Below are 15,465 nucleotides of genomic sequence, written 5' to 3'. Positions count from 1 at the left end.
TTGGAAGACTTTAAAGGAGAGATCGACAGCAATATACTTATAGTAGGGGACTTTATTTATTGTTAATCCTCACTCGAGGATATTTTCCATTGATTTCTAGACAGAGTGGGAGGGGGAGAGAGAGAGAAACATCAACGTGAGAGAGACATATCAGTTGCCTCCTGCATGACCCAGACTGGGACTGGGAATTGAAACCACAACCTAGGTATGTGCCTTTGACCATAAATCAAACCCATGACCCTACCATCCACCAGCCAGTGATCTAACCACTGAGCCAAACCAGCCAGGGGCACAGTAGGGGACTGTAACACCTTACTAACCACTAGGTACACCTTCCAGACAAAAAAAATCAACAAGGAAACAGCGACCTTAAACGACACAATAAATCAGATGGATTTTTCCCAGCAGGTGTGGCTCAGTGGACTTCATCCCATGGACTGAAAGGTTCTGGCTCAATTCCCAGTAAGGACACATGCCAGGATTGCAGACTTGATACTGTAGTGGACCTACAGGAGGCAGCCGATTGATGTTTCTCTCTCACACTGAAGTTTCTATCTCTACCCCCAAAGGGGGTAACAAAATTCAATAAACTGTGTTTTTTTTAAATTCATTTCTAAAAATCAGATGGATTTTATTGATGTCTACAGAACATTTCATCCCAAAGCTGCAGAATACACATTCTTCTCAAGTGCACATGGAACATTCACATAGACCACATGTCAGAACACAAAACGAGTCTTTACAAGTTCAAGAACATTGAAATTATATCAAGCATCTTCTCAGACCGCAACGGCATGAAAATTAGAAATCTACAACAACAACAAAACTCAAAAACATGGGGTCTAAATGGCATGTTATTCGACAAAGAATGCATTACAAATGAGATTAAGGAAGAAATGTAAAACTACATGGATCAAATGAAAATGAACACACAACCCCAAATCTATGGGAAACAATGGAAGCACTCCTGAGAGGGACGTTCATAGCATTACAGACCTTCCTCAAGAAACACGAAAGAGCTCAATTAAACTAACCCTACAACTAAAAGAATTATAGAAGACAAGAAAAGTCCAGAGCAAGTAGAGAAAGGAAATAATTACCAGAATGGAAAAAAATGACATAGAGACTAGCCCGGCCGGTATGGCTCAGTGGTTGAGCATCAACCCCTGCACCAAGAGGTCGCCAGTACGATTCCCAGTCAGGGCACATGCCCAGGTTGTGGGCCCGATCCCCAGTGGAAGGCATGCAGGAGGTGGCCAATTGATGTTCTCTCTCATCGATGTTTCTGTCTCTCCTCCCTACCTCTCTCTCTAAAACCAATAAAAAGAAAATAAAATTTTAATTGACATAGAGACTAAAAAAACAATACAAAAGATCAATGAAACCATTGATTGAGCTGGTTCTTTGAAAACATAAACAAGATTGATGAACCTTTAGCCAGACTCATCAAGAAACAAAGAGATAAAATAAATAAAATCAGTAACAAGTGAGGTGAAGTAATAACTGATGCCACAGAAATACAAAAGATTGTAAGAAAGAACTATGAACAACTATATGCCAACCAAATGGAAAACCTAGGTGAAAGGGACAAATTCCTGGAAACATACTATCTACCAAAACTCAGTCAGGAAAAATCAGAAAACCTGAATAGGCATATAAGAACTCATGAAATTGAAGCAGTAATTAAAACAAAAAACTTTTATCAAACAAAAGTCCTCAACCAGATGGCATCACAAGCAAGTTATACCAGATATTCAAAGAGGAGCTAACACCTACCCTCCTCAAACTATTCCAGAGATTCTGGAGGAAGGAAGACTTTCAAGCTCTTTTTACAAAGCAAGCGTTATCCTAATTCCAAAACCAGATGAAGACACTACAAAGAAAGAAAATTACATGCCAGTATCTTTGTTGAATATAGATGCTAAAATCTTCAACAAATATAAGCAAATCGAATCCAGCAATACTTTATAAAAATCATACATTATGACCAGGTGGGGTTTATTCCTGGCATGCAAGGGTGGTACAATATTTGCAAATCAATAAATGTGATACACCACATAAACAAAATAAAGGATAAAAATCACATGATCATATCAATAGATGCAGTAAAAGCATTCAACAAAATCCACATCCATTTTTCTTTAATCCTCACCCAAGGATATTTTTCTATTTATCTTCAGATAAAGTGGGAGAGGAGAGAAAGAGAGAGAGAGAAACATTGATGTGAGAGAGACACATTGACTGGTTGCCTCCCGCATGACCCCGACCAGGGGCAAACTGCAACTGAGGTACGTGCCCTTGACGAGAATCAAACCCTCGACTCTTTGGTCCATGGGCCGACGCTCTAACCACTGAACAACCAGCCAGCACCACACCATTTTTTATAAAACTCAGCAGAGTGGAGTCATACTTAAACATAATAAATGCCGTATATCACAGACCTATAGCCAGCATCATTCTCAATGGGCAAAAATATAAAGCATTTCCCTTGAGACAAACAAGACAGGAATGTCTGCTTTCACCGCTCTTATTCAACATAGTACTGGAAGTCCTAGCCACAGTAATCAGATAAGAAGAAAAACTAAAAGGGTCCAGATTAGAAAGGAGGAAGTAAAACTGTCATGTACAGATGACATGATACTGTACATGGAAAAACCTAAAGACTTTACCAGAATACTACTAGATTTAATAAATGAATTTGGCAAAGTAGCTGGATACAAAATTAACATCAAGAAATCAATGGCATTTTTATAAGCCAATAACGAACTCTCAGAAAGAAAGTGAAAATAATCCCATTTATCTTTGCAACAAAATAATAAGAAACTTAGGAATAAACATAAGCAAGGAGGGAAAAGACCTGTACTTGGAAAACTGTAGGACATTGGAAAAAGAAATAGAGGAAGATACAAAGTAGTAGAATCATATACTATGTTCATGGATTGGAAGAATCAACATCATTAAAATGTTCGTGCTACCCAAAGCAATCTACATGTTCAGTGCAATCACTATTAAAATAGCATTGGCATAGTCTGGCCGGTGTGGTTCAGGGGATTGAGCATCATCCCATGGAATGAGAGGTCCCAGTTTAATTCCCGGTCAGGGCCCATGTCCAAGTTGTAGGCTCAATCCCCAGTAAGGAACATGCAGGAGGCAGCTGATCAATGTTTCTCTCTCACATTAATGTGTCTATCTCTTCTCTTAAAAAAAAAAAAAAATCAGTAAACATATTTTTAAATAGCATTGACATATTTCACAGATTTAGAAGAAATATTTCTAAAATTTATATGGAACCCAAAAAGACCCCGAATAGCCACAGCAATCTTGAGAAAAAAAGGAAGGATCACAATAACAGACACTACACTTTACTACAAAGCCATTGTAATCAAAACATTCTGGTACTGGCACAAGAACAGGCATGTAGATAAATGGAACAGAACAGAGACCCCGAAATCGACTCGTGCCATTATGGTCAATTACTTTTTGACAAATGAAGCAAGAGCATGCAATGGAGTAAAGACAGGCTATTCAGTAAATAGTGTTGGGAAAATTGCACAGATACATACAAAAAAAAATGAAATGACCACCGACTTACACCATACACAAGAACAAACTCAAAATGAAATCATTACTAGACCTAGGAGAAAATATAGGCAGTAAAATCTCAGGCATCTCACATAGCAGAATTTTCACTGATACGTCTCCTAGGGCAAGAGAAAGGAAAAAAATAAAAAGGAATTCATCAAACTAAAAAGCTTCTGCATGGCAAAAGAAACCATCAACAAAATGAAAAGGGAACCCATGGTATGGATGAACATATTCGCCAATAATACATCTGATCAAGGGTTAATTTCCAAAATATATAAAGAATTCATACAACTCAACAAAAGGCAAACTGTCTAATTTAAAAATTAGCAAAGGACCTGAATAGGCACTTCTCCAATGAGGACCTACAGATGACCAACAGACATATGAAAAGATGTGCAACATCACTAATCATCAGATGGAAATCAACAAACAGGTGCCTGTGAGGATATGGAGAAAAGGGTACCCTAGTACACTGTTGGTGGGAATGCTGTGGAAAACAGTATGGAGTCTCCTCAAAAAAGTTAAAAATGGAACTGCCATTTGACCCAGCAATCCCACTTCTGGGAATATATCCTAAAAATCCCAAAACTCCCATCAGAAAGAATATATGCAGTCCTATTTTTATAGCAGTGTTATTTACAATAGCTAAGCTTTGGAAACAGCCCAAGTGTCCATCAGTAGATAGATGAGTGGATAAAAAAAAGCTGTGGAACATTTACACAATGGAATACAGGGCAGACATAAAAAAGAAGGATATCTTAACTTTTGTGACAGCGTGGATGGACCTGGAGATTATTAAGCCAGTCAGAGAAAGACAAATGTCATGTAATCTCACTTATATGTGGAATCTAATGAACAAAATAAACTGATGAACAACATAGGTCTAGAGGCATGGGTGCATAAAAACAGACTGACAGAAATCAGCAGGGACAGGAAGAAATTAACCAGTGAACTTCTATACATATATGTATAGTCCAAGGACACAGACAATAGTGTGGTGAAGGTCTGGTGTGGGGTGGGAGCTGGGTAGAGGAGGATGTGGTGGGAAAATAGGGGACAATAATGTCAACAATAAAAAAAAATTTTTTAAAAAAGAATCTCCAATTTGGGATGCGATGAAAAAAGATACCTTGTCCTTGCTGGTTGAGTGTCATCCTATACACCAAAAGTTCCCTGATTCAATTCCCAGTCAGGGCGCATTGCCCTGTTGTGAGTTCGATCCTGGGTAGGGATGTGTGTGGGAGGCAGCCAATCAATATTTCTCTCTAAAAAGTCTATTTAAAAAAGAAAGTAGCCCTGGCCGGTTTGGCTCAGCGGTTAGAGCGTCGGCCTGCGGTCTGGAGAGACCCGGGTTCAGTTCCCGCTAAGGGCACGTACTTCGGTTGCAGTTTGTCCCCGGCCCTGGTTGGTCGTGCGGGTGGCAGCCACTCGATGTGTCCCTTCACGTCGATGTTAATCTCTCTCTCTCCCTTCCTCTCTCTCCCACCCACTCTATATCTGTACAAAAAAATATCCTCGGGTGAGGATAAAAAAAAAAAAAGAAGAAAGAAACCAGCCCTGGCCAGTTTGGCTCAGCGGTTGGAGTGTCGGCCTGCGGTCCAGAGAGACCCCAGTTCGGTTCCCCCTCAGGGCACGTACTTCAGTTGCAGTTTGTCCCCGGCCCTGGTTGGGTTGTGCGGGTGGCAGCCACTCAATGTCTCACTTTCATGTCGATGTTTCTCTCTCTCTCTCTTCCTCTCTTTCCTTCCCACTTTATCTGAACAAAAAATGGAAAAAATGTCCTCAGGTGAGGATAAAAAAATAAAAGGAAAGAAAGAAAGCAGATGTTTTGCTAATGAAACAAATTGACAGCATCCTTCTGAAGAGTAAATTGCCCATGTATATGAAACCTAAATTGTTCATACTATTAAACTCAGTAATCACACTGCTAGTCATTTATCATAAGGAAATCAGTTCAAAAGTAAAAATCAATATATGCATAAAGATTTTAATATTTATAACAAACCAAAAAAATCTTATTTAAATATATATCTAATCCGTATTTTCTGGTCACTGAGAAGTCCAAATATCAAATGTATGTAATAGTTTCATGGCAAGAGATTTTTTGGGGGGAGGCGGGAACCTATAAATTGTATATGTTGTAATTTTAGTTACAGTGTAAACTGTATAAAGGGGTATTACTTGGAGCATAAAAAGAAGTAAAATCATTTGTAAAATTTGGTTTAAAATAAAGTTTTAGTTGGATTTGAATTCAGCTTTAAAATAATGCTTGTCTTCTCTTTCAGGTGTTTTTGCCTGGCTTTCTGTCCAGCAATCTTTATTATAAATATTTGAATGATCTCATCCATTCAGTTCGAGGGGATGAATTTCTGGGAGGGAATGTCTCACTGACCGCTCATGGCTCTGTTGGTGCCCCTGACGACTCTCACCAAGGTGGTTCTGACAGCTCAGCCTCTCAGGTATTAACCGGGTTTGCCTTTGCCATTAGAAAGAAAGGTGTACAAATCCTTTTCTTTACATAACAGTAACAGATCCCATTTGTGAGTTTTAAGTTGTCGAAGAAACAAAGGCGAAATAAAATTAGCCTACTTACTACATATTTTAGTCAAAGTATTTATGTATATTATATTGTAAGGTATCCTGCTGTTTTCACTCGGCCCGTTTTGCTGCTTAACATTAGCTGTTGCTTTTAATAATCACATCATATGATATAAATTTAATAATCACATCATATGATATAAATTTATAGCCACTGAAGAGCTCTTTGTGCAGTGGTTTGGGAAATTTTAGTAACTATATTTGGGGTGCTATTTTGTAGAGTAATTGAGAGAACTGTTAACTGTATTTCACTGAAGAGCTCTTGATTTCATTTGAACTATAGTACTATTGTACACTTCCTAATCTTTTTTGGGTTTGGAGTGCTTTCATATATCAAACTGATTCTCCCCCACATCACATGAAGTGGGTTATCCTCAAGAGAGGACATCTAAGGAAGTATTAAGAAGTTAATTGAGCCCTGGCCGGTTTGGCTCAGCAGTTAGAGGGTTGGCCTGTGGACCAGTGAGTCTCAGGTTCAATTCCGGTCAAGGGCACGTACCTCAGTTGCGGTTTGTCCCAAGCCCTGGTCGGGTCGTACAGGAGGCAACCAGTTGATATGTCTCTCACATCAGTGTTTCTCTCTCTCTCCCTCCCTATCCCTCCCTCCCACTCTATTTGATGATAAATAGAAAAATATCCTCGGGTGAGGATTTCTTTTAAAAAGATGTTAATTGATTTTATGAAAGTCACACAGTAAGTGGTAGAGCCAGAACTATATTCCTGTCTGGTGTCCTTCACTGTAAGTTTAATAATATAGCATAATTAGTTTCTCATTACTGTTGACAAATAAATAAATAATACTTTGGATTTTGACACTGGGCCTTGGACAAATTTTCTTAAGTACTATTTTATTGCCATCAACAAGGCTCTTCTTGATACATTTTCCTCCTCTAAGGTTACATAGGCGCTAACCTGCTGGATGTGGTTGCTATTTTGTGTTGTTTTCTGTGTGTGTGTGTGTGTGTGTGTGTGTGTGTGTGTATACTGGAATGTTTGGAGTTTTTAGGCACTTTAAAGGTCTAGGTGCAGCCCTGGCCAGTTAGCCAAGTGGTTAGAGCATCATCCGCTAACCAGAGGGTTGTGGGTTTGATTCCCTGTCAAGGGCATGTACCTGGGTTGCAGGTTCGATCTCTGCCTTGGCCGAGGTTGCCCAAGAGACAACCAATCCATGTGTCTCTCAAACTTCAAAGTCTCTCTCTCTCCCTCTCCTCTTCTCTCCCTCTCTCTCCCTCCCTCCCTCCCTCCCTACTATTCTATCTAAAAATCAATTGAAAAATATCCTCAGATGAGGATTAACCAATAAATAAATAAAGGTCTAGGTACTACTATATTTTTACACTTTTGGTTGAAGTATAGTATACATACAGAAAACTCAGCATTATCATAACTAACTATATACAGCTTGAAGACTTTTCATAAACAGAACTTACCCATGTTACCAGCATCCAGATCAAGAAACAGGACTTTATCAGTATGTCAGAAACTCTCTTGTATCCCCTAGCCTCCCCTGCCAGGGTGGCTGCTATCCAACTGTTGATGGCATAGGTTAGTGATACCATTTCTTGTTATTTTATAATTGTATTATTTTTTCTTTCTTTTTGTTGCAGATTTATTGAGATATAATTCACATACCATACAATTCACCCATTTACATTGTATGATTCAGTGGTGTTTAGTATATTCATAGAGTTGCTTAACTGTCACCACAATTCATTTAGGAGCATTTTGTTTCACCCAAGAAAGAAATCCTGTATCCTTTAACTGTCACCCTCCAAATCTTCCATTCCTCCAGGCTACTGCTAATCTGCTCTCCGTCTCTACTGATTTGCTTATTCTGGATATTTCATATAAATGGAATCATATGACATACGGTCTTTTATGACTAGCTTCTTTTACTTAGATGATTTTTTTTTCTTAGCATAATATTTTGAAAGTTCATTCTTGTTTAGTATATAACAGAACTTTATTCCTTATTGCTAAATAATAGTCCATACCACATTTTGTTTATCCATCATTTTTTTTTTTTAATTTTTTTTTTTTATCCTCACCCGAGGATATTTTTCCATTTTTTTTGTACAGATAGAGTGGGAGGGAGAGAGAGGAAGGGAGAGAGAGAGAGAAACATCGACGTGAAGGGACACATCGAGTGGCTGCCACCCGCACGACCAACCAGGGCCGGGGACAAACTGCAACCGAAGTACGTGCCCTTAGCGGGAACCGAACCCGGGTCTCTCCGGACCGCAGGCTGACGCTCTAACCGCTGAGCCAAACTGGCCAGGGCTGTTTATCCATCATTTGATGGACATTTGGGTTCTTTCTTCCTTTGGCTATTATGAAAATGCTACTGTACATGTTTTTTGTGTGGATGGATATTTTCATTTCTCTTATGTATATACATAGGATAACTGTTTAACTCTGCCTTGATTATTGTTGCTTTGTAATAATTTTGGAAATCAGGAAGTAAAAGTTCTCTGACTTGGTTCTTCTTTTTCAAGATTGTTTTGACTATTTGGAGTCTCTTGAGTTTCCATTTGAATTTTAGGATCAGCTTGTCAGTTTCTCTGAAGAAGCCAGTTAGGATTTGATCGAGAGTGCATTGACTCCATAGATGAATTTGGGGGTATTGCCATCTTAATATTAAATCTTCTGGTGCATGATTATGGGATGTATTTTCATTTACTCACATCTTTTTAATTTCAATAATATTTTGTAGTTTTCAAGTGTAACTTTTGTATTTTTAAAAAATTCATTTTTAAATATTTTATTCTTTTGATGCGATTATAAGTAGAATTGTTTTCTTAATTTTATATTCAGGTTGTTTATTGTAAGTATATAGAAGTACACATAATTTTTTTGCAGTTGAGGCAAAATTCAGTTAACATAAACTTAACCATTATACAGTGTACAATTCAGTGACATTTTGTATATTTAAAAGTGTTATGCAGTCATCACTGCTATCTGGTTCCAGACGTTTTCATCATCCCAAATGGAAACCTCGTGCCCATTAGCAGTCACTTCCTTTGGCCACTTATGTTTTCTTCTGTTTTAGGCCTTTGATCCATTTTCAGTTAGTTTTGCATATTATGTGAGGTAGGGTCCAACTTTATTCTTTTGCATGTGGATATCCAGATGTCCCACCTTCGATTATTGAAAAAAATCTGTTCTTTCACTATTGAATGGTCTTAGTATCCTTGTTAAAAATCATTTGACTGCAGGTGTATGGGTGTATTTCTGGACTCTCACTTTTACTCTATATGTCTATTCTGTGTCAGTACTGCATTGTTTTGATTATTACAGCTTTATAAGTTTTTAAATCAGGAAGTATTTGTCTTCCAACTTTGTTTTTATCTTTTGCAAGATTGTTTTGGCTATTCTGGGTTCCTTGCAATTCCAAATATAAATTTTAGGATCAGCTTTTCCATTTTGATCAGGATTACACTGAATCTGTAGATTGCTTTGGGAGTATTGTCATCTTAACAATAGTACATCTTTCAGTCCATGAACATGGAATGCCATTCTTCTAATTTAAGCTGTCTTTAATTTCAATAATATTTGTTAGTTTTCAGTGTACAAGTCATACACCTTTTTGGATCAGTTTATTCTTAAGTATTATTTTCTTTTTGATGCTGTTACAAATAGAGTTGCTTTTTATTTTTTTCAATTACAGTTTATATTCAATATTATATTAGTTTTAGGTGTACAACATAGAAGTTATTTCAACCATGACTATTTTTTGACTACCAATTTGTACTTCTTAATTCCTTCACCTTTTTCACCCAGCAGAATTGTTGTTTTTTTTAAGTTAACATGCTGTTTATTTCTAGACTATATTATATCTGCCTACTTTTTCAACTTTAAATACTCTAAAGTTTGTTTGCTTGCTTGCTTGTTTTATATTGAGACCCTGAGTAACATTAAGTTGTGGTTATATTTGTCGGTTGCTTATCACTGAGAGGGTTCTTACTGAAAACTTTCTTCTGGGAGTTAATCAGGGCCAGGCAATTAAAGTTTTGCAGTTCAGTTTTTGTGCTTATGTTGTTTTCCCTGAATTTGTAAATATTTTTCTTAAAACTTTCCCTCAAGCTATTACTTCTTTATTTTTTTTTATTTTTTTTATCCTCACCCAAGGACATTTTTGCACTTATCTTCAGATAGAACAGGAGAAAGAGAGAGAGAAAGAGAGAGAGAGAGGAACATCGACGTGAGAGAGACACATAGAATGGTTGCCACCCACATGACCCCAACTGGGGCTGGGGACAAACTGCAACCGAAGTACATGCCCTTAGAGGAAACTGAACCCGGGACTCTCTGGTCTGCAGGCTGATGCTCTAACAGCTGAGCCAAACTGGCCAGGGCGCTATTACTTCTTTTGTTAATTGTATCACATTCTTCATTTCCAAAAATGTTTTTGATGTTTATTCCTTTTTTATTTTATTTTTATTTATTTTTTTTTTTGAGGTCTGGGAGAGCAAACCTTACATAGCTTCTTTGTCTAAAACCATTATGAGACATTGATTATATAAAATTATCTCATTTTTAATTCATTGATAATACATAGAAATAGAACTGCTTTTTGTGTTTGATATACCTTCAACTTTACTAAATTCATTTTCACTCTAATAGTTTTTTTTATGAATTATTTAGGATTTTCTATATACACAGTCATGTCATTTGCAAATAAGAAGTTTTCTTTCTATCCACTTTGGATGCATATTATTCTCTCTTCTTATCTAATTGCTCTGGCTAGAACTTCCAGTAGTGCTGAATAGAAATGGTGAAAGTAGGCATGTTTGTGTTGTTTCTGATCTCAGGGGGAAAGCTTTAAATTTTTCATCATTTAGTAAGATGTTAGCTGTGGATTTATGAAGTTGAGGAAGTTTTCTACTATTTGTAATTTGTTGAATGTTTCTAATCAAGAAAGTGTGTTGGGTTTTGTCAAATTCTCTTTATCAGTTGAGATGATTATGCAGGCTTTTTGTTTTTACTCTTTTTTTTTTTTTTTTTTTTTTATCCTCACTCGAGGATATTTTTCCATTTTTTGTACAGATAGAGTGGGAGGGAGAGAGAGGAAGGGAGAGAGAGAGAGAAACATCGACGTGAAGGGACACATCGAGTGGCTGCCACCCGCACGACCAACCAGGACCGGGGACAAACTGCAACCGAGGTATGTGCCCTTAGCGGGAACCGAACCCGGGTCTCTCCGGACCGCAGGCCGACGCTCTAACCGCTGAGCCAAACTGGCCAGGGCTGTTTTTACTCTTGATAACAGGGTACTACATTAATTGATTACCAGATATTAAACCAACCGTACATTTCTGGAATAAATCTCACTTGGTTGTGGTATATAATTATTTTTGTATGTTTCTAGATTTGGTTTGCTAGTATTTTATAGAGGAGTTTGATCTACACTCAAGAGAGATTGGTCTGTAGTTTCCTTGTGATGTCTCATTTTGGACTGTTAGTAACAGTGGCCTCATAGAAGTGTTCCTTCTTCTTTATTCTGATGCCTCTTTCTTTTTAATTATGTGCCCTTCTGGCTACAAAAAGAGAGCTCTTTCCTCACCTTCACCCCAAAGGATGTTCTATAAGTAATGTTTAATTAATTTGATCTATACCTTAGTCATGGATCTAAATTCTGTTTCTGTCTTTTATTTTATTTTATTTTTTTAAACATTGTTTTATTTATGTTACAGATGTTTCTCCTTTTTCACCCCATAGACACCCTCTTCCCCATTCCCCACCCCCACCCCTTCCCTGGTTTTGTTGTCCGTGTCCATTGGTTATGCGTACATACATATAAGTTCTGTGGTTTATCTCCTCCCTACCCCTTATGACCCCATCTTCCAAGGGTTGTCAGTCTGAACCCTACTTCCACGTCTCTGGGTCAACCCTATTCCTCAGACTGTTATGTTCATTATATTCCACAAATAAGTGAGATCATGTGGTATTTGTCTTTTTCTGCTTGGCTTATTTCGCTTAGGATGTCGTCTCAAAGGATAAGAGATCTTTCTTTCTTACACCTGCATAGTACTCCATTGTGTACATGTACCACAGCTTTTTTATTTATACGTCTACTGATGGACACTTGGGCTGTTTCCACATCTTAGCCATTGTAAATAGTGCTGCTGTGAACATGTGGGTAAATATATTCTTTCTGATTGGTGTTTCAGGCTTCTTAGAGCATATTCCTAGAAGTAGGATCACTGGGTCAAATGGCAATTCAATTTTTAATCTTTTGAGGTAACACCATAGTGTTTTCCATAGCGGCTGCACCAGTCTGCATTGCCACCAGCAGTGTACTAGAGTCCCCTTTTCTCCACACCCTCGCTAACACTTGTTTAATGATTTGTTGATGGCAGCCATTCTGACAGGTGTGAGGTGATACCTCATTGTTGTTTTAATTTGTATCTCTGATGATTAGTGATGTTGAGCATTTCTTCATATGTCTGTTGGCCATTTGTATGTCCTGTTTGGAGAGGTGTCTATTCAGCTCCTCTGCCCATTTTTTAGTTGGATTCTTTGTCTTCCTTTTGTCTACTTCTATGAGTACTCTATATATTTTGGAAATTAACCCCTTATCTGATGTATCATTGGTAGTGATGCTCTCCCATAGAGTGGGTTTCCTTTCCATTTTGATGGTTGTTTCTTTTGCTGTGCAGAAGCTTTTGAGTTTGATGTAGTCCCATATGTTCATTTTCTCCTTTGTTTCTGTTGCCTTAGGTGATGTATCAGTGAAAATTCTGCTGCGTATGATGTTTTGCTGTCTACATTTTTTTCTAGGATTTTTATGGATTCACAAGTCACATTTAAATCTTTTGTCCATTTAGAGTTTATTCTTGTGTATGGTGTAAGTTGATGGACTGGTTTCATTTTTTTGCATGTAGCTGCCCAATTTTCCCAACACCATTTATTAAAGAAGCTGACTTTACTCGATTGTATGCTCTTGCTACCTTTGTCAAATATAAATTGAGCATATTGTCTTGGGTCAATATCCAGGTTCTCTGTTCTGTTCCACTGTTCTATATGTCTGTTCTTGTGCCAGTACCAGGCTGTTTTGATTACAGTAGCTTTGTAGTATAACCTGATATCTGGTATTGTGATCCCACCTGCTTTCTCCTTTTTCAAGATTGCTGTGGCTATTCGGGGTCTTTTTTGGTTTTATATGAACTTTTGAAGTATATGTTTTAGTTCTGTGAAATATATCGTTGGTATTTTGATGGGGAGTGCATTGAATCTATAGATTTCTTTGGATAATATGGACATTTTAATGATGCCAATTCTTCCAATCCATGAACAAGGTATGTGCTTCTACTTTTCTATATCTTTCTCTATTTCTTTTTGCAATGTCCTGTAGTTTTCTGCAAATAGGTCTTTTACTTCTTTGGTTAAGTTTATTTCTGGATATCTTAATTTTTTTGCCACAATGGTAAATGGGATCGTTTTTTTAGTTTCTGTTTCTGTGAGTTCATCATTGGTATATAAGAATATCATCGATTTCTTGACATTAATTTTGTATCCTGCTACTTTTTCAAATTCATTTATTAACTCTAGTAGATTTTTGATGGAGTCTTTAGGGTTTTCTATGTATAATATCATGTCATCTGCAAATAAAGACAGTTCACTTCCTCCTTTACATTATGGATCCCTTTTATTTTTCCTTCATGTCTGATTGCTGTGGCTAAGACTTCCAGTACTATGTTAAATAAGAGTGGCGAAAGTGGGCATCCCTATCTTGTTCCTGTTCTTAAGGGAAATGCTTTTAGTTTTTACCCATTGAGTATGATGTTGGCTGTAGATCTTTCATATGGCCTTTATTATGTCAAGATATGATCTCTCTATTCCCACATTGCTAAGCATTTTTCTCAGAAATAGATGCTGGATTTTGTCGAGTGCTTTTTCAGCATCTGATATGGTCATGTGGTTTTTATTCTTCATTTTGTTTATGTGGTGTATCACATTTATTGATTTGCGAATATTGTGCCAGCCTAGCATCCCTGGGATGAGTCCCACTTGGTCATGGTGAATAACTTTTTTGATGTATTCCTGGATCCGATTTGCTAGTATTTTGTTCAGGATTTTGGCGTCTATGTTCATCAGGGATATTGGCCTGTAGTTTTCTTTGTTTTTAGTGTCTTTATCTGGTTTTGGAATTAGAATTGTGCTGGCCTCATAAAACGAGTTTGGAAGTCTTCCTTCTTCTTGAATTTTTTGAAATAGTTTGAGGAGAATGGGTGTTAGTTATTCTTTGAATGTTCGGTAAAACTCCCCCATGAAGCCATCTGGGCCTGGGCTCTTGTTTGCTGGGAGAGTCTTGATTACATATTAAATTTTCTTAATTGTTATTGGTCTGTTCAAGTTTCCTATCTCTTCGCGGTCCATTTTGGGAGACTGTGTTTTTAGGAATTTGTCCATTTCGCTTAGATTGTCCAATTTTTTGCCATAATATTTGTTAACAATCCTTTGTATTTCTGTGGTGTCAGTTGTTACTTCTCTTTCATTTCTGATTTTGTGTATTTGGGTTCTCTCTCTTTTTTTCTTGGTGAGTCTAGCTAAGGGTCCGTCAATCTTGTTTATCGTTTTGAAAAACCAGCTCTTTGTTTCATTGATCCTTTGAATTATTTTTTTGGTCTCTATGTCATTTATTTCTGCTCTGATCTTTGCTATTCCCTTCCTTCTACTTGCTCTGGGATTTCCTTTTTGTTTGCTTTCTAGTTCTTTAAGTTGTGAGGTTAGATAGTCTATTAGAAATTTTTCTTGTTTCTTGAGGTAGGCCTGTATTGCTATGAACGTCCCTCTCATAACTGCTTTCGCTGCATCCCGTAGATTTTGTGTTGTATCTTCATTTTCATTGGTTTCCAGGAAGTTTTTAATTTCTTCCTTGATCTCCTCGGTAATGCATTCATTATTTAATAGCATGCTATTTAGCTTCCATGTGTTCAAATGTCTTTGCATGTTCTTGTTGCAATTGATTTTTAGTTGCATGCCATTATGATCTGAGAAGATGCTTGATATGATTTCAGTCTTCTTGAACATGTAGAGACTTAGTTTGTGCCCTAACATGTGGTCTATCTTTGAGAATGTCTCATGTGCACTTGAGAAGAATGAATCTGTAGTTTTGGGGTGTAATTCTCTGTAGATATCTATTAAATCCATTTGATCTAGTGCTTCATTTAGAGTCTCTGTTTCTTTGCTAATTTTTTGTATAGAGGATCTATCCAGTGATGTCATCGGGATGTTGAAGTCCCCTACTATGATTGTATTGCTGTTGAGTTCTCCTTCTAA

At 37.3% G+C, this 15,465-nt stretch overlaps 1 protein-coding gene across 5 annotated transcripts in view; it reads left to right on the top strand.

Moving 5' to 3' along the window:
- AKAP10 (A-kinase anchoring protein 10) overlaps positions 1-15,465 on the top strand; it is a 112,163-nt gene that overhangs the window by 73,965 nt on the left and 22,733 nt on the right. For all 5 annotated transcript variants that reach the window (XM_036278311.1, XM_036278310.1, XM_036278313.1 and 2 more), the window contains one exon: positions 5,871-6,044. In XM_036278311.1, the coding sequence (XP_036134204.1) occupies positions 5,871-6,044 (174 nt within the window). The remainder of the gene's footprint in view (positions 1-5,870; positions 6,045-15,465) is intronic.

The sequence above is a fragment of the Molossus molossus genome, unplaced genomic scaffold, assembly GCF_014108415.1.
Source record: "Molossus molossus isolate mMolMol1 unplaced genomic scaffold, mMolMol1.p scaffold_m16_p_27, whole genome shotgun sequence".
In the NCBI taxonomy this organism is placed as follows: domain Eukaryota; kingdom Metazoa; phylum Chordata; class Mammalia; order Chiroptera; family Molossidae; genus Molossus; species Molossus molossus.
Note: the sequence above shows the minus strand (reverse complement) of the source record. Positions and strands in the feature narration are given on the sequence as shown.